General features: G+C 37.3%; 1 protein-coding gene across 1 annotated transcript; it reads right to left on the bottom strand.

The window, feature by feature from the left end:
* Positions 1-2,167: 2,167 nt before the first annotated feature.
* On the bottom strand, positions 2,168-10,260 carry LOC115211078. The gene is made up of 4 exons (XM_029779965.2): positions 10,117-10,260; positions 7,942-8,114; positions 5,187-5,268; positions 2,168-2,450 (listed from the first exon to the last, which is right to left on the bottom strand). Exons 1-4 carry the CDS (start codon positions 10,127-10,129, stop codon positions 2,293-2,295), a joined length of 426 nt encoding a protein of 141 aa, XP_029635825.1. The 5' UTR covers positions 10,130-10,260; the 3' UTR covers positions 2,168-2,292.
* Positions 10,261-26,457: the final 16,197 nt, after the last annotated feature.

Genomic DNA, 26,457 nt, shown 5'->3' with positions numbered 1-26,457 from the left:
GAATTGAACTTCGAAATTTCACCTGAAGATATTAAAGAAACTTTTTATGCTGACTGATGAAATCACAAATGAAGAATTGTTAGAAATAGAAAAGTTTGAACGTGAAGACGAAGAAGAAAATGAAGAATCACCTGAAAGATGATTCTTTGCAAAAACGCTAAATGAAGCATTTCTTGAGATCGAAAAAGCAATTGAAATCTTTGAGCAGCAAAATGTCGATTTTGAAAGAAGCTCAGCTGTTGCTGCAAATTTACCGTGAAATCTTCCGTGAAATGAAGAAATCTTTTCAACAAAAAACTTTAGATAATTTTTTAACGTAGATCTATAGTGCGGACCAAACATCAAAACAAGAAGAAACTCAACAAATGAAGCTAGTTTGTGATTTAATAAAAACTTATATTCTTGAATATTGCTATTTTTATATTAACCTTTTTTCAATTTTAGAAAGTTTAAGAATCAACTTCTTTTGTAGGAACCAATTAAAGGTATATTCATTTTTTTCTATAGACAATGATAATCCATTACACAAATTTTTCACTTTAAGAATCCAGTCAGGAACGAATTAATTCGTAAACATGGGGTCTGCCTTTATATATATATATATATAGGAAAGATCCAGGGGAATAATTACAAGGTAGCCAAATGTCGCTTAAGTGTCTCAGGAATCAATGATCACACTTGTGTGGGAGTTCATTCCAGGAAGAAGCGAGACGTAGTTAGGAGAACATAGGAAAAATTGAAAATGGAGACAAATGCTCAAGATGTTATTAAATCATTTATATCTTCATATCATCGACATGTTTCGATGGATGCATTCAAAATACATCCGACAGGATGAATAATGTTGAGCAATGCATCAATCTTATCAGGGAGGATATAAACAACAGTGCTAATCAAATAGACATTTTAACATGGTTTCTTATATCTGTTAAAATGTTTATTTGATGAGCACTGTTGCGTAGAGCCCCCCGCCCACCGATAAGATTGATGCATTGCTCAACATTACTCATCCTGTCGGATGTATTTTGAATGCATCTATCGAAACATGTGTCGATGATATGAAGATATAAATGATTTAATAACATCTTACTGATTTGGGTGTCAATAGTATGTATGTTTCTACTCTTAATGTAGGTTAGATTTTATCTGATGAAATTCTAGTTTAATTTCTTTTGAGTATTTAGTTGCTGTTGCTAAAATTGATTTGCAATACCCCCTTTTTTAACGAACACAGTCATCAAGACTCGAAGTCAGCTACTTTTGTGAGTTGGAAAGATAAAAGATTGCATTAATAACTTCCTTCTTACACTGCTCCTTCGTTACCTTTTTTCTTTGATTATACTGTCGTTGGATGTCAGGTTTATGTTGTATGTAGTGCTATCTTCTTTATATTCTTATTTCCTTAGAAGATTTCTTGCGTCACAGACAATAGAATCGAGGTTCTTTTATGTCCCGGTTCATTACCACTGGAAATGGCGAAGTACTCATATTCTTACTGCATGCTTTCACGACATAGCCATACGAATTACACATTTATTGGGTTTGTGCGGACAGACAGTCATACAGACAAAAAGGTAGAGACAGGAAGAGAGACTAGCTAGCTAGCTACCTAGCTACCTACCTACCTAGATAGATAGATAGATAGATAGATAGATAGATAGATAGATAGATAGATAGATAGATAGATAGATAGATAGATAGATAGATAAATAAATAGATAGACAAGACATACACACATATATACAAACAGAGACACATAGACATATAGAGAGATTGATAAACCCAGAAACTAAGAGGTTAGGCTGAACAACAGATGGATAAACTAATTGGTTGCACGGGTTAAAATATTAATGCGCTAAATGAGTATGATATTTACCTATATTTCCCACCTCGTGTAACTGTCATTGAAGTATAATGTAAATATACTTGTCATATGTTATACATGATTAAAACAGACATCATAGCGTATTACTGCTCTTAAGGATTTCGAAAGAGTGAAGAAACACTGATGTGAGTCAATCCACCAACAGATGTAAACAAATACACACACATGTACTTACACGAAGGGCACACACAAACACACGTACACATACACGTGCACACACTCGCACACATACACACACATGTACACGCACCGTTTAATAGCTAATAAAAGACAATAAAAGACTGCTAGCAAAATTATTCTAGTGCTTTATTTGTAGCTGGTGATTTTGCTGAGAATATATATAGTCATACATACATACATATGTGTGTATGTGTGTGTGTATAACACGTTATATATGTTGATGCATGTTAGAAGCCGGAGATTTTGCCGATTTCAATATTCTTCTCAATTTCTTCGAGTACCATTTTGGTAGCACACTGCACGGCGCTTATCTGACTTGACTTTTCACAGTGGCGTTTGGTTTGCGTAATGATTTCAGTCACATCAGCTGGACATTTCACTTCAACTGAAAGTTGACAAAACGTTATATATGTTTAGATATACATGCGCAAATATATAAAAGTGATTCTTATAAAACAACGAATATAAGACCCAGTACACACACACACACACACACACACACACACACACAGCCTAATATCATATATTGTTAATAGTGGCTTATTATAAGTTGGTCAAAAGCGTCGGGCCGGCAGAGTTGACACCGTACCAGACAAAATGCTTAGCGGCATTTCTTCTGAATTTAGTTTCTGAGCTTCAGTTCTGCCGAGGTCGACTTTACCTTTCATCCTTTCGGAGTTGATAAAATAAGTACCGGTTGGATACTAGGATTGATGTAATTCACCAGAAACCCTTCCTCTAAAATTTCTGGCCTTGTAGAAAGGATAATATATAAGACACTACCGTCGCGAGTCCGAATGCAGTAAAGAGAATATATAAAAATTGGAAAAATATAAAAAATGATAAAGACAAAAGAGAACGAGTTAAATGAAAACAAAAAAAAAGATGGAAAAACATAGACATAGACGCAACTAACGGCCGTTGAATGAAGCTTAAATCGATTTTATCTCTTAAACACTAAGATCACTGGTTTGAGATAGCCAGTAGATTTGTAACAAATGCTATTACGGAATAGTGTAGTTAGGACAGGGCTATATGAAATATGTAAGACACATGACAACGACAGTAGGTATACGAAAATTATGAAGAATTAAGTAAGACAGATATTTAAGTCTGTTGGTTTAAAATAGCTATGGAGATTAATTAGCAGTACGGATAAGAAAAACGTAAGAAAGAGGAAAGAAAATTTATTCAATGTGTCTTTCGATCGGAATGAAAAGAAAAGTGCAAACCGGGGACTGTTGTGTATATAGGTAAGTATAATGAAAAAAATATATGAGGGGTGGGTTGGTCGGACTTTGCGCCTTCAACACAGAAAAGCGAAGAGAGAAAGAGAGAGAGAGAGAGTGGGGGAGAGATAGAGGTAGCAGATGATGAAGTGACTTATATTAGGTGTAATTTCTTAAAGGAAGAAGGGGAGAACAGTGGAATTAGACTGTGAAAGGAAGGGGAAAGAGAACGAGAGGTGAAGTCCGAGATGAGGAGACGAAAGACAGGACTAGCGAAAAAAGAAAACGAAAAAGAAGAATGAGGAGGAAGTAAGAAAGGAAGAGAGATGAACTCAACGAAGAGACAAGGCGTTCACCGAGAAATAAATAGCCAAAACATAAAATGGATTCTGTTATATGGAATATATAGTCGGAGTATCTGCAGTTAGAAAATAGCACCCCAAAGCACAAACTAATTATTTTTTTTTACAAAGATCTAGCAGATGCCGATGCATGCAAGTTTCCCCTTTCCACGCCATCGAAGCTATTTATAGGCTAGGTCGATACAATTTGGCAGTAGTGATGTCATTGACTGTGCCTTCAGAATCCAATGAACTGGAACAGATACTGCATGGCATTCTCCTATAACAATGCTGGTGGTCAAAACAGACGACAATTATGCGCGCGAACAGATAGATGCGAATTACAGTTGGAAGAATGCGAATAACACGTCTTTCAATGTCGCGAAATCATCCTCTCTGTTATGTAGAAAGGATCTCCAATGAATGAATCATATCCAAGACGTTAAGATAATTAAAAACTCTTAACACTTTCGTATACCTGGGTATTTGGAAGCCCTCCAATATTCAGCTGGTTCACGAAGTGTTTGCGTAAACTAATCAAACCTTTCTGAGAACTTTAAGAGATATGTAGATGCATTTTACACCAGTTTGTTGCATCAGTCATCTTCAATATCCTTCGTCCAAAACAGAGAATAAGAGAATAGCTACCAGTTCGTGGCTCCACCATCTAAAAAATTTCATATATTTTTGACAAAGCCAACAAAAATATTTGGCCCATAATATGTGTATAGAGACAACACGAAGAACAAAACATTTTACACTGAAATCGATGGTTTAGCTCTGATGGCTAGAGCCAAAGAACACAACTAAAATAAAATATATATAGACTTGCAGCTGCGGTTTAGCACACGTACATATACCCCTGCCATATATTTATAGACGTTACCTTCACCGCCATTCACAAATGAGCACGATATGGTAGCATATCTCATGCTTTCGCTAATTGTTGTAGGTGCCTATATAATCACGAGGAGATTTAGATACATTCTCGGCCCTTTCAACTTCTGGATGAGGCAGCTGGACGAAGAGAAATCTGTTCCACAATTGGTCTTATACTCATTTTCAGGTGAAATGACTAGAGTAACGTGCAAATCAAAATAGCTGTTAATGTTATACTTTTGAAAGCTATTGTTATACGTATATAGCGATTTCGATTCAAAGTTCCCTAGGTAGCCAACGAATTTTAGTACACTTCTGAAGAGGACCAATCATTCCGAAATATATTCATAAGAAAGTTCCCAGTATTTTTTCCTGCATGCTTTAACAAAGTTGATTGTTTCAATATTTTTTTTAATCGCTAAAGCTAAGGCTTTTGTATAAACAAATGCAACTGAGTATGACATGTCATGCTTCATGCATTCTGAATTAGTTTTTTTATTCTGGGTGTCTATCTACGTGCGGTTGTGTATTTGTGTCCGGAAGAGAGAAATAGATAGATAGGTAGATATAGACAGAACTACTTCAAATGATATCTGTTCCTATGTATGAATATTAACAATTATAAAATTACACATGTGTCTAGTAATTCGCAATAAACCAAATAAGACTTACATAGACCTCGTTTTCCGGTAATCTTCATTTCACAGTCGTCAGCAAAGAAAGTGATCACCAGTGGGGTTCCATCGATCACAAACTTGGGAAGAGATTGTAAGGAAGATATGTTGAAAAATGTTACTGAACACACACGCGCGCACGCACGCATACACACATGCACAAGCACACACACACACGCACACGTACACATACATACATGCTCACACACACACACATATACATACACATATATAGGTAGCCGATGTAGCCTGTGTGTCGGATATATTTAAACATGTTTCTATAACCATAAATGACCTATTTCAAGTTTTTATGTAGTACAGTTCGTTTTAAAATATATTTGAATATAGATATTTTTTGTGGTTCTAAGACATGTCTGAAGTTGTACTTTTCCAGGTTTCTATGATGTGTGAAGCTTTTGAGATTGTGCTTCTATGATGTGTGAAGCTTTTGAGATTAGTGATACTTTTAATTTTGTAATCGAAGAAAATACAGTAATACCTCACTTTGCGAGTACTTGCTTTCCGAGACTCTGGATTTACGAGTTTTATTTTATAATAATTATAAAAAGCTTAAACAGCCATTTTGTGTGTGTGGCAACGTCGCAACATGTAACAACACTGGTTCTGGCGAAGTGCAAAAGTTTCTACTACTATAACAAATGTTTGCGCGTGTTACCGAGAAATTTATAGAGATTGAAAAAAACTTCTAAGCAAACAACTCTAGACTTGTTTTTTAAAAAGAAACCTACATATCGGTTTACGAGTGCTTGTGAATCGGCGATCGCGTCTACAAGTGATAGCGTACGCGAATCTATTGCAAATGTAGGTGATTCAGAAAACGATTATGCAACAGTGTTTTTTTTTATTATAAATGATCTTGACATTCTTTTTCCTTTACATAAAATATTCTTTACATTCTACTGTTGCTTTATTGCCATTTATTTATGGATATTGTAAATTTTATAGGAAAAATATTTTTCTGCGAATGAATTACGTTTTATGATATTGCTACTGTGGGAAATTATTGCTTTGCTTTACGAGTTTTCGCTTTATGAGTGATCTCCGGGAACAAATTAAATTATATAGCGAGGCATTACTGTACTCTCTTTATGTTTTACTAAATATATTTTTGGGTAATTCTAAAATTGATATGCAATACATCAAACAGGAACAGGCCTAAGAGAAATGTGTTTTATTCAGTAAGAGGTTTGGGACAGGATAACACATCTTGTATTGTGGTTTGATGAACTGGTGAAAAGCATTGACGAAAAAATTGCAGTAAAGCGCAATTACTTGTCAGTCCTAAAGAGGTGTTATTCTTACATGATAAGGCAAAACCACATATTGTTCAAGTTACTCAGGAAAAGATTACAACACAAGATATAGAAGTTGTACTTCACCCACCTTATTTTCCTAACCTTGCTTCATCTTTTCAGATTATTGCAACATTATTTCAAAGAAGGATAGTTTATTAATAGTGAAGAGGTTAAAAGTGACAGTGAGTGTTTCTTTGCTTTGAAGAATTTTACACCATATGGATCAACAATTTAGCAAATAGATAAGATTATGTAATCAACAATGAATTAAATGTTATCTTGATTAAATTTATCAGTTAAAACTGAATAAGCATTTGTTTCCCGTCTTGAAATCAGAAAAGACTTTCTTTTCTCTTTTCTTTTCAACCTTCTGTTGCCAATAATGATCTCCCCCACCCATATATGTATATATATATATATATATATATATATATATATATATATATATATATATATATATATATATATATATATATATATATGGTGTGTGTGTGTGTGTGTGTGTGTGTATATATATATATATATATATCTCGATTCAACTCCTACAACATTTAAAATAAAATACAACAGTCACACTAACGCACTTAGTAATCCGAAAATATAAAAATTGGAACAGCTTTCTGGAAATGCATTTGAGAGTTCAAATGGTATCCAAAGTTAAGTCTGCCACACTGGTTCCTAACATTCTGTCGCTTCTTGAATTGTGTAGTTTATTCACATCATAACTATTTACCACCTTAACATCTACCATTTCCTCATAATTTATCTCGTTACTTTTTGCTGTTACTGTTCTTAGGCCAAAGAATAACAATAACAACAACAAATTCTTAACTTATATAAAGGATTAGTTTTGCCGTTAGTATTATGGCTATATCAAGGTATAGATAAGATTTCAGGATTTTTGTTGTAATGTATTAGAGTATAGAACATGCCCATAAATTTATTAGCCAAACCGTGTTACGATGAATGTAAACATCTTCACAATATGATCGTCGACAGATAGTTAGATAGAGAGATAGAAAGAGAGAGGGAGAGAGAGAGAGAGAGAGAGGAAGAGAGGAAAAGAGAGAGAGAGAGAGAGAGGAAGAGAGGAAAAGAGAGAGAGAGAGAGAGAGAGAGAGAGAGAGGCGGGGTGAGAGCTGTATATGTTTATTGTTGGAATCTTCATCAGCAAGTGTGTACCCTCTCTATCTAACAACGGTTTATAACTCACACAAATCAAATCAAATCAAGCATGTACAATTACTGTTTTTATATCGGCAAACATATTGTATAAACGTGTTGGTTGCAATCATGATAACACAGTGTTAGCTGATAAACATATAGACATGTTCAATCGGACATAGTAGTAACGAAACCTTGGTAACATAACTGTAATTTCGATTATTGTATCAAAAGCCCATTCATGGGGAGAAATGAACAAGACATTTTACATACCTTCCCATTTATTTCTTTGAAAAACTTTGTGATGCCATGGAAGAATTTTTTAAATTTATTTCCAAATCCTTTTTCTAAAACTTCTCTTATTTTGGCAAGCGTTTGCTGTACATCAAAGCCTTCACAGGAATCGAACTGGCAATAGGCAGTGACCAACACAAGTAAAAATACAACTGTAAATATATATATACTGTATATATGAATGTGTATATGTACTCATGTATGTATGTATGTCTGTATGTTTATATATATATATCAATGTGTATATGTATGTATGTATGTATGTATGTATATGTGTTTGTGTGTGTATGTAAATATATGATCCAGGGATCGAGGTGTAGGAAGAAAGTTAGCTTCAAGCAATCCGTAGTAAATATAAAAAAGAACTTCCATGGACAATAGTGGTTTATTGAGACGGAAGGTTATGGGTCTTTGCATATCGAAGTGTGATAAACTGAACAAAGTTCTTTTTATATTTCACGGTAGGCGACAAGAGTGGCTGGGTATGCAAATAAGAATACAAGAGTTACGGAATTGATTGGATAAACTCCAGGCTACATATATTTCACAGCGAGCGAAACCTCGGAAGTGGTGTATACCGCAGGCTACTCGTCAGGCTACGGGTATCCCGATTAAATGAAAGTTTACATTATCGTAAGGTGGTACATGTTAGCACATGGAAGATTCGATCAGAATGTATGGAGAATGTAGTAAGGTCATTTGACCAGTTGTATCCCATAGTGTGATTTTGACCGAATCATAGAGATTAACAAGGGGAGTGGTATTAGAAAAAAGATAATGTGGAGAGAAGAGGGTGGGGGAAATATTTGCGGTCAAGGGGAGAAAAAAGTATGCATATAAAGATGGGGTAGAATTAGAAATGGAAATTAAGAGAGAACGGGGAAGAATTGTAGCGACTATTACTAGCTACCACTTAAGGGATGTATGTTGTGTGCGGCGAGCGTGTTTACAGTATGAGGTAGTAGAGGTGTATGTGGGCGTATGCACTTGTAAGTTTACTAAGGGGGTAGGAGGGAGAAGGCAGGTGAAATAAGAAAAACAAAGGTTATAAATGATAAGGAAAGATAAAGAGAAAACTATATAAACGACAATAAGGAATTAAAGAGAAAATAATAAGAATATATTGGTGGTTTGATATACAGTGGTAGTGAGGATAAATAAGGGGGGAAAGTTTAAGAAGGCTAGGGAAAAAGATGCGGCGCTGGGGTGGTTGTGATTTGTATTTTGAGAATAGATTTAATGATTGATGTTTGCAGGTAGAAATTATAATGATGCGTTCATTAAGACAATCCGTGGATTGCATAATAGGTAAGACCTCACCCATGTTGAAATCACACTTGTTATTATAGCCGCTGTATAGTTTGGCGTGGGTGACTGTGGACCACTCGAGAGTGTAAGGAGTTGAGTCATTCTTTAGTTTATGGATAAGCTAAGATAACTGTGCACTGTTGGATTTTGTTTGGGACTTGAAAGTTGAGTAATGGTTGCTCACACACACACGCGTGTGTGTTTGTGTGTTATATCATGTTATGTCTTGGGAAGGTTGTTACGCCAATAATAATAATAACAACACTCACACTGGTTCAATGCTACTTCTTTATTGTTAATCTATTGGTCAAACATCTATTTAACTAACTAATCGATTGCTAGTTTAATATACTGGTTAAACAATCAGTCAGTTGATTTTTAATCACCATTGCCCTGGTGTTTTCCTCGTCGAATTTTATTCTTCCTCTCTTGAAGTGTTTCGATTCAAAATAAATATATGTACATATGTAAGCTATATCAATTTTACATAAGTTATATCTTTAGTTGCCAACAAGGAAAAACATTCGCAATACAATGAGTTTTAACCTTAATAATGCATAGAACATGAAAAAAATAACTTGAAATAATTATACTGGACCATGGTAGTCCAGGTGTTACACTGCAACAACATATATAATCCTACATGTACTATACCTGAAACAGAAATATGCAGAATAATGAGGGCTAGAAGGGTTTTCATTATACGTAGGGTTACTTGACTAGAAGTGAGCAAAGGTCAACAAAGAGCAAAGGAAAAGAAAATACAGTAGAGTGAAAAACACTGGTGATTTGAAAGTTTGAGGAAAATCAAGAGAAAGGAAGATTAGAATAATTTATCTTACTTACTAGAAAGTCTCATTATTGTTGTTTAACGGTAAATTATAGAGGAGCAACTGTTGAAGTGTCTTGTGTATCTCCTATTTATATATACTTATAGATATACATACATGTGTGCATGTGTCTCAGAATATGTATGTGTGTATGTGTGTGTATGCATGTACGTGTCTAAATATGTATGTATGTGTGTATATATATATATATATAAATATAAGCACTAACACGCACACAATGGTAAGTATATATATATATATGTACGTATGTGTTGTGTGTAGATAATCATACATACATACACACACAGGCACGCAGACACACACACAGGCACACACATATGTATGTATGTATATATATATATATATATATATATATATATATATATATATATATACATATATACTTATATGTACATACATACTGATATGTACATACATACTTACACATACACACAGTCACATACAAACACATACACTCAAAGCACAATTATTTATACATGTTGTTTATATTTTTTATCAATATCCCTCTATGGTGGGATGTAGTAATTATTTTCTGCAGTTTTATCAAACATACTTTCTTTCCCACGAATCCTGATAAACGAAAAACAACTTTATCAATCGGAACCAACAAAATATTGATAATTATATTAGCACCAAAAAGCTGGGTTGTGTTACATTTGGTACACCTGAACGAGGATTTAGTATGTAAGAGTCGTCGTGAAATTTTCTCTGTTGTGTGCATTCGGAGGCTTTCTTCATTTGTGTCGTTTTGGTTTCTTGCAATTTCATCTCTTTTTCGTTAAGGATTTTGAGATGTTTTCCAGCTAAAGAGCTAACACACACACACACACACACACACACATACACATACACACACACACACACATACACACACACACACACACACACACACACACACACACACATACACACACACACACATACACACACACACACAATGTATTCAAAAGCCGTCAACAAAAAGTCAACCACTTGTTATTCATGAATGACCTCAAACTTTATTGTAAAAAATGAAGCCCAAGTCAGTTCCCCCCGTTGATAAGGTATATACTTTCAGTGTAAGTATATATATCAGAATGGAGATCGGACTGAAAAAGTGTGGTGTGTTAGTCTTAAAGAGAGGCAAAATCAATGTATGGACGGACTAGCGATATCGTTGACGGGAGGTTATGAAGCAGATAGAAGAGACGGGGTTGTAAATACCTGGGGATATTGCAAATGGATAAATTGATGGCGAAAGAAATGAGACAAAAATTTATGGTGGAGTACTTGCATAGACTGAGATTGATACTTAAGTCGAAATTAAACGGACGAAATAAGATTGAAGCTATCAACACCTGGGCGGTTTAACTACTTAGATATGGAGCAGGGGTGATCGCATGGATAGTAGACGAACTAAACAGCTTAGACAGAAAGACAAGGAAGTCGCTGACTAGATATGGGATACTCTACCCAATAAGTGACACAGACGGACTGTATGTACCAAGGAGAAGAGGGGAAAGAGGACTTATTGGATGCGAACACAACATTAGAGCTGAAGAAAACAACATATGTAAAAAATGACACAGAACCATTATTCTTTGAAGTAAGAAGGTCAGGCTTGTGTAGGATGGAAGATTGCATAGATAATCCCTGTACAAGCACTTGAGAATGAATGAAAATGAAGATAGGTGGATAAAGAACAGAATGCATGAACAATTTCATGGGAATGTTGAAGATAATACAGACAGAGAAAAAAGATGCCTATGGATGGCTAAAAGTGATTTAAAACCAGTAACAGAGACTCTAATCTGTGCTGCCCAGCAGCAAGCATTAAGAACCAATTACGTCGAATACAGAATAGACAACACATCAGAAAGTGATAAGTGCAGAATTTGTGGACAAAATGGTGAAACCGTATGGCATATTACCAGGCAATGTACGCCAATAGCCCTGAAAGAATATAAGAGACGTCATGACAATATAGCAAGGTTTGTCCATTGGACACTTTGCCACAAGTATGGACTTGACAGAGCAAAAACGTGGTACGAACATAAACCCGAAGGCATAATCGAAAATTTGTAATGCAAAGATCCTATGGGATTTTATGATTCCGTGCGACCATGAGACAGAGAATAGGAAACCAGACATAGTGTTAATTGAGAAAGAAAGTAAACTGTACTGAATCATAGATATAACATGTCCAACTGACAACAAGGTATGCGATAAGGAAGAAAGAAAAGTCGAAAGATATGACAGGTTAGCTTGAGAGGTTAAGCAGTAGTGCTCGCTGAAAAAAGTGAGTAAAAATCTTGAGAAGTACATGGAACAGATAGGAGTTGCAATAAGGGTGGAGCACATGCGGAAAACAGCATTGCTTGAAACCGCTCGAATACACCGGAAAGCGCTCGGAAAATAATGGGTGTTAACTTAGTTCACTAGTAGTGAACAGCTGTCACCGTAGTACATCTCCAGCGTTAGAAGTTGTGCAAAGAAAATAAATAAATAAATAATATAATAATAATAATAATAATAATAATAATAATAATAATAATAAATAATAATAATAATATAATAATAATAATAATAATATAATAATAATTATAATAATAATAATAATAATAATAATAATAATAATAATAATAATAATAATAATAATCATAATAATCTTGAAACATCTAAAGACTGGATGCTAAAGCTCATTGAAAACCATGAAAGACGTAAGAAGCTTAATTTTTTTATGAAGGAGAACAAAATATTTTCAAGTGAGTTTATGTATAATACCCAGGTTGAACAACATGATGGAAGTGCAGCAATTGTAGTTGCAAAGAAGGTGAAATTAATTGCAAAGCAAAATATGTTTGAACAATTGGCTGATAAGCGGAGACAAAAACCTCTACCTAGCAATATGTGGCCCATAGCAAACAAGCTGATGTAGACCAGAAGTACACCCAACAGTGGCTACAGATCTCAGGGTTAAAGACAGAGAGTGAAGGCTTTATCTTGGCTGTCCAAGATCAGAGCTTATTGACCAGAACTATCAAGCCAACGTGATGAAAAATGATATAGACCCAAAGTGCCGATACTGCAACGATGGGATAGAAACAGTGGACTACCTAATCTCTGGATGTAAGGATTTAGCACTTGTAGAGTACAAATCAAGACGTGACAGAGTTGATCAAAATCTTCACTGGATAACATGTCGGCATTATGAAATCAAAACTGCTGAGAAATGGTACAAGCACCACCCTAAGGCTGTAACTGAGGGAGAAAATGTAACTATTCTTTGGGACTTCCCAGCATGTACAGACCGGAATATCAAAGCAAAGAAACTAGATATTGTTGTGAAAAACCAAAACAATAAAGTCTATTGATTGACATGAGAATACCTATTTCTTTACTACCCAAAAGGGGCTAAACACAGAAGGGACAAACAAGGACAGACAAACGGATTAAGTCGATTATATCGACCCAGTGTGTAACTGGTACTTATTTAATCGACTCTGAAAGGATGAAAGGCAAAGTCGACCTCGGCGGAATTGACATGAGAATACCCTCGGCATAATCGAATTCTCGGCAAAATAATTTGATAAGCTCAGAAAATATAAAGATTTGCTAATCAAAATCGAAAAGATGTGGCATCTCAAGACGGTTACAATACCAGTGTTTGTAGGAGCACTTGGAATGATCAAAAAATGAATTTAAAATTATTTAAGAGTGACACCAAGGGCAGAGATACGTACTGTATACCATCCAAATAGGAAGTGCAAAAGATTGTCTTAACTAGTACGTCACACGTACTGAGAAGAGCATTGTGCTGTAGATTTTCTCTCATTTTTCCCCACCTTTATTTTTTAGTTTTTCCTTTTTCTCTCTGTCTTCCCCTTTTCTAAATCACATGACTTTGTAAAAGAACAATCTGGTGTGTTTATTTTAATGACTTACTAATGTATACAGTACGTATCTCTGCCCTTGGTGTCAGAAAGACACTCGGCAAGAAATGGAAACAGAATCAGAACCACAGTTTTTAAGATGGAATTATGGTTATACCATATAGATGCGCTACTGCCTATGTAGGCCAAAAGTGATGCAATATTTCTCAGCTCAATGGCTTCTGTGTTAAATAGAATATTCTGGAAGACAACCGATCTACTTTCAGTTTGGTACAATTAAAATATGTGAAGCTAATATCGCCAACATCACGTATATCAAGTCATTGATTATAGATGATTACTCGATATGCTATAAGTAGCAGCAAATGTTCTTTAAATAAAGGAAACCACGCAACAGATACTATAGTTCTACCTACCGTTCACAAGACATGATGGTTATGGTGGGAATGCCTTTAATCAAGAGTTCACTCAACGAAGATTGATCTGGAACTACAAAACAACAACGATGGTAGCAACAACGATAGCAACAGCAACAACAACAACGACAACAACAACATCAGTGGAGGGTCAATGGCCCAGTGGTTAGGGCAACGGACTCGCGGTCGTAAGAACGCAGTTTCGATTTCCAGACCGGGCATTGTGAGTGTTTATTGAGCAAAAATACCTGAGCTCCACGATGTTCCAGCGGGGTGTGGGGGATGAACCTCGCTGTACTCTTTCACCTCAACTTTCTCTCGCGCTTTCTTCCTACTTCTACCACAAAGCAGAGGAACCATAGTGTAATCCACTATGGTGTGGTAAACTTTCAGACCCTAGTCTAGATTGTGAATCCTCTGTACCCCAGGATGGTTCAGCTCTCCACCCGTTAAAAGCCACATTTTACGTAATGAGGATAACAACGTAGCTTTCGCACCCGTTCAACCGCCAGTCTATCGCGTGTGGTGGGTGGATCTTCAAGCTGCCACACGCATTCTTAGTAGCTTGGAGTAGACTCGAATTAGAGATTATTGCTTGTGGCTAATGGCGTGAGTCCTGATTAGGAGAAGAAGAAGGCATCATCATCATCATCATTATTATCATCATCATCATCATCAACAACAACAACAACTACAACGAAAAGAACAATAACAGTAACACTGTCTTGCACACGTTACATTTATAACACATATGTCAATATTTATCGCTGAGATTAATTTTATCTCCGTCATTCGCTTTATTTTAACAATGCTACACACTAACGTTCTTATGTAACCCCACCTACACATACTACATCTATATGTTCTAGTACATTAACTAGCATATATATATATATATATATATATATATATATGTGTGTGTGTGCGTGTGTGTGTGTGTGTGTGTGTGTGTGTGTGTCCACACACGCACCAACTGTACCCGCTTTCACATGCACGAACTATAAGAGTGCGTGAAAAAAGTATGGTCCCATAGCTCCTTTATGATGTGGTACTTAACCATGAGAAATAGCCATTAAGCCATTAATATTAGTTATGAAATTAGGGCTGTGAGCTGGTAGAAGCGTTAGCACGTCGGGCAAAATGCTTAGCAGTACTTCGTCCGTCTTCATGTTCTGAGTTCAAATACTGCCGGGATCGATAAAATAAGTACCAGTTGAGAACTGGAATCAATGTAATCGACTTACTTCCTCCCCGAAAATGCAGGCCTTGTGCCAAAATTTTAAATCAGTATTAGAGATCAAATTTAGGGCGGCGAGCTGGCAATATCGTCAACACGCCGGGCAAAATGCTTAGCGACATTTCGTCCGTCTTTACATTGTGAGTTCAAATTCCTCTGAAGTCAACTTTGCCTTTCATCCTTTTGAGGTCGATAAAATAAGTACCAGTTGAGAACTGGGGTCGATATAATCAACTTCTCCCCTCCCCCGAAATTGCTGGCCTTGTGCCAAAATTTTAAATCAGTATTAGAGATCAAATTTAGGGCGGCGAGCTGGCAATATCGTCAACACGCCGGGCAAAATGCTTAGCGACATTTCGTCCGTCTTTACATTGTGAGTTCAAATTCCTCTGAAGTCAACTTTGCCTTTCATCCTTTTGAGGTCGATAAAATAAGTACCAGTTGAGAACTGGGGTCGATATAATCAACTTCTCCCCTCCCCCGAAATTGCTGGCCTTGTGCCAAAATTTAAAGCTAAAACCAATATCAGAATTTAATATATTAAACTGAGTTTTAAGGCAGCGAGTTGGCAGAGTCGTAAGCACGCCGGGCAAAATGCTTAGCAGCTTTCGTCCGTTTTTAAGTTCTGAGTTCAAATTCCGCCGAGGTCGACTTTACCGTTTATCCTTTCGGAGTCGATAAAATAAGCACCATTTGATCACTGTGATCAATATAATCCACTTACCCTCACCCGGGAAGTTGCTGGCCTTGTACCAAAATTTGGAACCGTGTTAAACTCTGAAAATTTACATAATAATTCCATGTACAACGTTGCATATAGCATGGAATAGGCTGTAACGGATATGACAGATTCCAATGAATAGCAACCAACATCAATAATATTTCAAATATTTAGTTTCCAATGACTATTTCAATAAATATTACCTAAAAGTACAATTGCAATATAATTATACAGGCTGTATATGTGTACTTATATGTATAAGGAAGGCGGCGAGCTGGCAGAAACGTTAGCACGCCTGGCGAAATGCTTAACGGTATTTCGTCTGCCGTTACGTTGTGAGTTCAAATTCCGCCGAGGTCGACTTTGCCTTTCATCCTTTCGGGGTCGATAAATTAAGTACCAGTTACGCACTGGGGTCGATATAATCGACTTAATCCGTTTGTCTGTCCTTGTTTGTCCCCTCTGTGTTTAGACCCTTGTGGGTAGTAAAGAAATATATATGTACTTATATGTATAATAAACACATAAAGGCGCCTGGATTGGTTGGTTAGCATATTCAGTCCGATTCTCGGCAGCGCGTTGTCTTCTTCAGCAGGACATCTTATTTCACGTTGCTCCAGTTCATTCAGCTGGCAAAAATAAGTTGTAGCTGCATTGCAGTAGACCAGGATTGTCATATTTTGTGTGTCATACTGAAACTCCCTGAAAACTATGTTACGGGTATGTGAGACTATAGAGTGCTCAGCCATTTGCACATGAATTTCATGAGTAGGCTGTTCCGTTGATCGAATCAACAGGAATACTCATCGTCTTAACCGAAGAAGTGGACGGCCATACATATGCATGAATGTATGTATGCATGTATGTATGTATCTATGTATGTACATACGTACCTACGTACCTCTGTCTGTATATATATATATATATATATATATATATATATATATATATCACACAAACACTCACATTCGCACGCGTGCACGTACACAATGATTTACGCATATGCGCACATGCCACATACGTCAGTATAATTCTTGTTTAACTAATTTTAAGTACTAATTATATGGCCAATGCTGGAATATAGTGGAAAATTGATGGCGAAAGAAATGACAGAAAAATTTAAGGTGGAGTACTTACATTCAAAATGCCGCATAATAGAATTGGACCCAAAACTACTTTGTAGCGAAACGAATCTCTTAATCGCATTGCCATGCCTTCGTTTTAATAATTCCCAATCTATCTACTCGCTCACCAATCAATAATATATATATATATATATATATATATATATATATGGAGGCGCAATGGCCCAGTGGTTAGGGCAGCGGACTCGCGGTTTCGATTCCCAGACCGGGCGTTGTGAGTGTTTATTGAGCAAAAACACCTAAAGCTCCACGAGGCTCTGGCAGGGAAGGGGGCGATCCCTGCTGTACTCTTTCGCCGATTTTTCTCTCACTCTTTCTTCTGTTGGCCTGCTCGCTTAGCCAGCGGGGTGGCGTCATTCGAAGGCTAAAACAATGCGAAGCGCATTGTGACCAGCGATGTGTAGCAACATCTGATAGCCTGGTCAGTTACAGTGATCACAGTGATATATATATATTTCACGAGATATACGAGGGTCGGATGAAAAGTTCATAGGTTGACTAAGATACTCTCATGGAATGTGACCAAATGAGGTTTATTTTTCAACCTAGTTGCCCATGCGGTCCACTCATTTCCTTCAATCCCATTGGTGAAGAAGCTTTCATCCCGTTGCTCAAAAAAGTCATCAACAGCAGATATGACGTCATCATCACTGCGATACTGGTACACAGCAAAGTGTTTTTCCACGCTGGAAGAACAGATGATAGTCAGATGGGACAAAATCAGGAGAATAAGGAGGGCGATCAACCAGATGAAAGCCAGTTACGCACGACAGCCAGTGAAATCAAGGACTTGTGTGCTGGAGCATTGTTCTGATGAAACAAGATCCCTTTCGTCAGATTTCCCAGGCGGTTGATCTTGATAGCTAAATTTTGTCCAAGAAAAGTCGCTACTAGTTACTTTTGAAGTTTTCTATGAACAGTCAGATATCAGTTTACCTAAAAAAAAATCTATTCGGTTATCAATATGAAGAGTTAAAATTAATGCATGCAAAATTTCACAGTTTTGGCATCACTCATAGTCAGCCTGTGAACTTTTCAGCCCACTCTCATATTGTTAAAGAAAACAACTCTTACTAAAATTTTATTTATATAATTATCTTTCTTGCGATTGCAGCATGGAAGACACATGTTAGCCATTCAGAAACACACAAACTGTTAACTTCAGTCAATCATTTACTGTTTATAACAACGTGTCAAAATGTTCGTCGCTTGAATCTGAGGTCTGGTTACTGACAACATCAAACTACAGCGACGAAGATATTGATTTCAAGTTTTGGCACAAGGCCAGCAATTTGTGGAGATGGGTAAGTCGTTTACATCGACCCCAGTGTTTAACTGATAGTTATTTTATCGTTCCCCAAAGGATGAAAGGCAAAGTCAACCTCGGTGGAATTTGAACTAAGAACACGAGGTTCACTATGTCTGAATAAAAGACGAGATGGTCAAATTAAGAACGCTTTTGATCATAGGTTAGTTCGATCACAAGTAACTGGACTAAACAACAACCGAGCAGACTGCCTCTATGCAGTCATTTCATTTGCTAGAAGTAGTAACCAAACTTCCCTCAAATAATGCCCTAATGTTTAGAAGGTACAAATAGCGGGCACTGAAGTTCCAGATACAGTGTGATCGAATAAAAGAAAGGTTTGCTCGATTAGCACTGACCTAGATCTAAACTAGTGATTTTCACAGGAGTAGGGCAGTGCTGACGGAAAAGAAGTGGATGTTTGTCATGCTTCATAAGATAAAGGTAACTTTAAACTTGTTCAGTAGTGTGGCAAACAAAGAAGAAAGAAGAAGCATATGGAAGCAGACTCCATTTTATTTTCTTTGTAAACAGCGGGACAGGTGAAAAATTTCCTCGCATTTTGAAGGGGGAAACAGGTATCTTTTTCAGTTTTAACCCCTTAATGGATTATCCCGAGTTTACTCGTGCATCGCAAATGTATCTTTTTAGAAGCAGAAGAGTAAACTCGGTCAAAATTAACTTTTAATTTTAGCACTCAAACGAGTTTATATGTATTGTGTTGTTTCATTTTTGAGCAATTACGAATTTACTCGTGGAAAAAATTTACGTGGGAAAAAATATTATAAAAAAAGTATTTTATCATTTGATGGATTTGGCTATCTGGAATGCTTATGTTTTGTATAATGCATCTTTCGAAACTTCAGCTTCTGCTATGAAACCGCTGAAATTTAGAATGCAAATAATCACCAAGATTATTGAAAAATATAGGCCCTTTTTTCCTCTCACAAAACCAGGAAGACCATCATCGATCCCACATCCAACAAGATTTGTCCCAACTGGTCACTTTCCCATGGAAAAACCACCAAATTATAAGAAAAAGAACCCTACACGACAGTCTGCAAAATACACAGAGAAGAGAGACGCTAAAGGAAAGAAGATTCGAAGAGAAAGCAGATACATGTGTGATGTCTGCAAGATAACTTTGTGTGTAACTCCTTGTTTTAAGAATTATCATTGTAAATAAACTATCTCGTTTTTAAAAAAATTTTTCCTTTGATTTAAAAGCAATACATCTTATAAAAAATCGAAGATAGTTAAGTTATGTGTATTATTTCAATGTCCAAGTGAACTCGTTTAAATCCACGAGTAAAAGTACATTATAATTTCTCTAATAAAAAATAAAGGTAACAAGATAAATAACATTTTTTTTTTTTTTTTTTGTAATTAACACAGTGTATATAATTAAAAAAAGGAGATAAAAAATATGCTCTGAAATGAAACGCCATGTCAAAATAGTTGATTCATTAAGGGGTTAAACTCACACAGGAAAAGAAATTTTAAAGGGAAATAACTCTTTAAATATTCACTCGTGTTGCCAAGAGTCAACTCCCTTAAATGTTTGTTAAAACGTTAAGTTATTCTTTCATTTTAAATTATTCTTTCATTTATATTTCAGCCCTAAGGCTGTGGCCATGCTGGGGCACCGCCAGTGTAATAATCTTTTAATTGTCCAATTCTATGTGATTGGCTTTTGGTGAAGAAGGGAGTTCGACACCGCTGCCCTCTTTTGAGTTTCCTGACTTGATTTTGGTTCATCTTGGATCCTAGATAGCAAGAATTCAAGCTGAGATCCTTCAGATGTTTTGGCAAGGCGTAGAATAGCTGTGGGCCCTTGAATCCCAAGCTTTTGCAGTAGATCGTCCTCACCTTAGATGGGACAACGGAGACTTTGGAACAGTGCAGTGACGTCCAATTTGAGGTCTGGTATAACTTTCAGTTCCAAAGTTTGGTGCCAGCCCCTGCAGTATTTTCCACACATATATCAATGCATACCGCTGCAGTCTTCGCTCCTGGGAGTAGAGTCATAGCTCTTTCAGTTTCTCCCAGTAACTCAAATTATTTTTTCAACTTCCAGGAAATGAATTAACACTAAATATTTACAAAATGGACACAAGGCTGTAATTTTGTGGGTATGGGGAGGGCTCTAACGAATTGAATCGGTGCAATATCTTTTTATCGAGCCAGAACGGCAAAGGGGAGCATTTTGGATAAAAGCCGCGAGGCATTAAACCTGTTTTCCTGTCATATTACATGCATACCTACCACACACATATGCATATTCTCACATACATAAACCATGTACATATAAACCCGAATCCGTCGGCCACGAATAACCATGGGTGCACTTAAAAGGTTCCCCTCCGGGGTATAAGTCTGGGCTGAAAGTCGCTTCGCTGGCGAACGCACAACCTTGGTTGTTTTTATGGAAGACCAGCAGTCACCCACGCATGCCAGCCCCCCCCCCTCACTCTCCACGGCACCGATGTTATCCAAGGGAAAGGCCAAGGCTGATGCAGCTTCGCACCAATTACGTTGCAACTCATTTCTTCAACTAAGTGAGCTGGAGCAACGTAAAATAAAATATCTTGTTCATGAAAACAACACGCAGCCCGGTCCGGGAATCGAACTCACAACCTCACGTTCGTAAGCTCGACTCTCTAACTACTGAGCCATGTGCCTTCACGCATGTACAAATACATGTCTGGAAATGATTTTATTCCTGTCAGTCGAATGATGTCTTTGTGTGCAGCAGGAGCACCGTCCCAGATATGAAAGTAATATTTTAGTGTGGTCCTTTCCTGAGTTTTGTAGAGTGTCATTAATTAATCGGGGCTGGCGTGTTTGGTGACGCTGGAATACGAAGAGAAGGACGTTGTGATGCGGTCCTTGTTGTAGAAAGGATTTGTTTTCATCTGGAAGATACTCAATACCTAACATGCCTAACATTTGGGTCGACTGTGAATGTTCTAGTTGAGTGCTGTTTATGCTTAACGGTAAACTGCAAGGAATTTTCAGCTTCATTTTAATTTTTTATCTGCTTTCATTTCTAAAACTATTTTTCTGTTGAATAAGTCCAGATTGGCATGGTCCCATTGATGGTCGTTGTTGAGGTTTCCGTTCGTGGATTTAGTACAAGTTCAGCGTGTGGCACTAAGATTGTATGTAGATTATGCCTGGTTGATGAAGGGTAGAGTGGACGCCTGTGGACATGACTGAAATTAGGTCATTGGTATAAATAAAGAAAAAATATTGGGACAGAATCAAAACCTGGGGAACACTTGAATTGACAGCGTTTGGGACAGAAACATTTTCCGTAATTGTACGATTTGATAGAAAGCTACAGATCCGAGAAACGGATAGAAGAGGCCCACTGATAGGCAGTTTCGACATGCTTTGTATGTCAGACAATGTCGAGTTTCCCAAAAATTCCTCTATATGAATGCGAGCATATACATATGTGTGTCGTATGTATGCATGAAGAATAGCCCTCTCATACATATAGCTTTACGGTAGCCTTATTAGCTGTCGTGAAAGAGAGTAAACAATTTAAGATTATTGGAGAATGTTGCCAGTGGCGCCTTTGCGATATTGAAAGCATATGTAATTAAATGGTAGTTTAACGGGTTAGATGCATTATCTGTCATGGGAGTTGGACACATTATAGTATTTCCAGTGATTAGAGTATAACCCTTAAGAAAGTGAAAATTGAAAAGTTTAGTGAGTTAAGATGCAAGCTCTGAAAAGTAACATTTGGGGATATTCGAATGGACTTTGTCAGGGCCAGTGGCTTTGATGATTTAAAGTGCACGGAGGTTCTTTCGCATTCGGTATATGTATACAGGACAGAAGATCTGGTGGGGGTACGAAGGGAGATATTTGAAAACAATTTTCCAAGTGTGTGCAATATAAAATTAGGTGCAAAGCTGGAAGTGAAGGTGGAGGTTTTCTCCGCAGAAGCTCTACTCACAGACTCATTGCTGTAGCGAAGTGGAGGAAAAGGTTTCTGGAAAATTAGTAGTAAAGATTCTCTTGGGAACAGAAGGATTGGCTACTGTTAGAGAGACGTGCCAGTCTTGAGGGCTATGCAATGCATGAAGGTATGTGTCATAATTAACATCATCCAGTTTTGGTGGGTAGGTGAGTTTCACTAGGTGTTAAGGGCCATTTGTGTTCATATGTAGTAAAGCTAAGAGTCAACCACTGGGTGGATTTAGGGCACTTAGGTTTTGTTGAGGAAAAATGGGGAGAAACATGCCTAAAACGATAGTTTCAATCATCCGCCCAGCTGTTTCTGATGGGTACTACCAGAGATAAACAGAATAAGGTTGGCGGATATCCAAACAGATGGCTGACTTGAAATACCAAAAGGGTATGTGTATCATGTGGAAGGGTTGTTGCGATGAGGCAGCGTTCGTACGATCCAATAGGTGCAGAGACAGTTATGTGGTTTGGTAGAGACTAGGTTTGAAGGTGAGAAAGCGATCGAGGCTGCTTTGAATTGTTTGTGTGTCGATCTGTGATGCGCGTAGGGGATGAAATAAATTGATATAGTGATTTGAGGATGGCAATAATTTGGCTTCTATACCAGAAATATCAATGTGAGGTAAGTGTGAGAGACACGGCATGGGAGTGATAAAGTCATCGAGGGCGTTGTAAGATTATGATACAATTGTTGCTGTTATTATTGTAAAATTTCAGGTCAGCTCTAGTCGAGCAGACCAATCATCAAGGTATTTCAAACACGGTCATCATAGTGTAACTAGGAATACGTTATCTATTGTGCCATTATATCATTTAGAAGTGATGACACTGAATGGCAAAGGATCTAATTCTTGCACTAAGACGGATATCAGTAATAGAGGAGCGCGAAAGTTAGGGGCAAAGGGTGAAAGGCAAAGCCAACCTCGGCGAAATTTGAACTCAGAACGTAGCGGCAGACGAAATACCGCTAAGCGTTTCGCCCGGCGTGCTAACGTTTCTGCCAGCTCACCGCCTTAAAGGAAGGGTTGTTATTTATTATTTTCTACTCTAGGCACAAAGTCCGATATTTTAGAGGAAGGGGCCAATCGATTAGCTCGACCCCAGTACGCAACTGGTACTTAATTTATCGGCCCCGAAAGGATGAAAGGCAAAGTCGACCTCGGCGGAATTTGAACTCAGAACGTAGCGGCAGACGAAATACCTATTTCTTTACTACCCACAAGGGGATAAACACAGAGAGGACAAACAAGGACAGACAAACGCATTAAGTCGATTACATCGACCCCAGTGCGTAATTGGTACTTAATTTATCGACCCCGACAGGATGAAAGGCAAAGTCGACCTCGGCGGAATTTGAACTCAGAACATAACGGCAGACGAAATACGGCTACGTATTTCGCCCGGCGTGTTAAAGTTTCTGCCAGCTCGTCGCCTTAGACAGACGGGTAAATTAAGACTCGACACAAAACATTGTTTATTAAGAGGCATCCAATCAATGGACACGATTCTATCACGTGACGTTTTTCACTCCCACTTCGCTTATTATTTAAGCTTACGTCGATTCATCCGAAGGGACACTTTGTGGATCCTATCAGGTGACGTTCGATTTACATTGATACATTGTTATGGATTTACTCCTTTCGCCTTAGCATACTTACTGCGGTGTTTTTTTTCTTCTTTTGCGTCGTGGACAATTGAAGTTACAATTTGCCATTTTGCACTTCGGTTTGTAATTGCTGCAATGTTTTCTGCGTTCCTTTATAAAGTTACCTGAACACAATATCATTATTCGTCTTACGCTATAACATAGATATATAGATAGATACACCTATCTATCTATCTATCTATCTATCTATCTATCTATCTATCTATCTATCTATCTATCTATCTATCTATCTATCAGATAGATAGATAGATCGCGAAAGTGAGTCAGAGGCTTTGAGCAAGAGTAACTAGAAGTTATTGCTGCTAATATCCATGTCAGAGAGATGTGTAGTGAGGGCGTGGATTTTCCATACACAAAGAGATTATGTTTCAGAGCAAATATAAGGTTAAACTGAGAATAACATTATACGGTAAACCAAAAATTGTATTTATTTTTAGACGGTAGGGGTGTGATATGAAGAAGATTTGGCTGCTATTTCGGTTATGATTTTTGTTGTTTAGATCAAGGTCATTCCTGAATTAATAATATCATGATCAAAGGAATTGCAGCCGTGACCATTCTGTCCTTCCGTACTGCAAAAACTACATTGTCCTATATATTCCTTATTTTTTAAAGACGTTAATGTGCTATTTCTGCAGATAGGATGACCGTGCAGAAGCTTCCTCATTGGCGGCTATTTCTACGGGAATGAGTTAACTCTTCCATTACTATTTTTTGTGTTAGCAAGGTTTAGTGAATGTGATGCATGTTGGACTGAAATCTGTGGGTAGTGGAGACCGGGTCTAGTTGTTTCATTTTTTCACAAAGTACCAGTCACGTTCTGAGTTCGATAAAATCAACTTTTTTTTTTTTTTAGTAAAAAATCGTTTTTTTGAGCCATACTTTTCCTGGTGACAGCCCACCAGTGCAATACACACGTACAGTCATGATGCTAAGGAGTTGGCCTTCACGAGGTAGAGACCCCAGTCCCACCTATTTCTTGAAGTTGGAAACAATGGGCTTGTAACAACTTACCCGTGTAACAACTAGACCCGGTCTCCCCTACTTGAAAGGAGGCAGGAAGAAGTGTTATGTATAGATATGGAGAACCTGTGATATTCTGAAAGAAGTTCAGTGATCAGGAAAGACTATTATAATTCTTTCGAATTTTGGCACAAAGCTAGCAATTCTGAGTGGTGGGGGCAAGTTGATTTTATCGAACATTATCGATCCTGAAAGGATGAAAAGCAAAGATGGCCTCAGCAGAGTTTGAACTGTAAAGAGCCTAAAGAAATGCCATAAAACGCTTTTTCCGATGCTCTAATGATTCTGCCAGCTCACTACTTCAGGGTTAAATAGAATTAAATATATTCTTGTTGATTTAATTTTATGTTAATCTAATCTTTTTCAGAGGCTGTGTGGTAAGTAGCTTGGTTACGAACCACATGGTTCCGGGTTCAGTCCCACTGCGTGGCACCTTGGGCATGTGTCTTCTACTATAGCCTCGGGCCGACCAAAGCCTTGTGAGTGGATTTGGTAGACGGAAACTGAAAGAAGCCTGTCGTATATATATATATATATATATATATATATATATATATATATATATATATATATATATATATATATATATATATATATATGCGTGTGTATGTGTGTGCATGTGTGTGTATGTGTTTGTGTGTCTGTGTTTGTTTCCCCAACATCGCTTGACAACCGATGCTGGTGTGTTTACGCCCCCGTAACCTAGCGGTTCGGCAAAAGAGACCGATAGAATAAGTACTAGGCTTACAAAGAATAAGTCCTGGGGTCTATTTGCTCGACCAAAGGCGGCGCTCCAGCATGGCCAGTCAAATGACTGAAACAAGTAAAAGAGAGTAATTACGAATATTAGAAACCTTTATATTTCTGTATCTGCATTTGTTATTTCTTGCCTTTTGAGCCTCCAAGGTTGAACCTAAGTCTGCATGGATGGGCCAGGGTAGAAGATTTTGTGGGTAAATGGGAGTC

Source organism: Octopus sinensis, linkage group LG4 (genome assembly GCF_006345805.1).
Source record: "Octopus sinensis linkage group LG4, ASM634580v1, whole genome shotgun sequence".
Lineage (NCBI taxonomy): Eukaryota > Metazoa > Mollusca > Cephalopoda > Octopoda > Octopodidae > Octopus > Octopus sinensis.
This window is presented reverse-complemented; position numbering and strand designations above follow the sequence as displayed.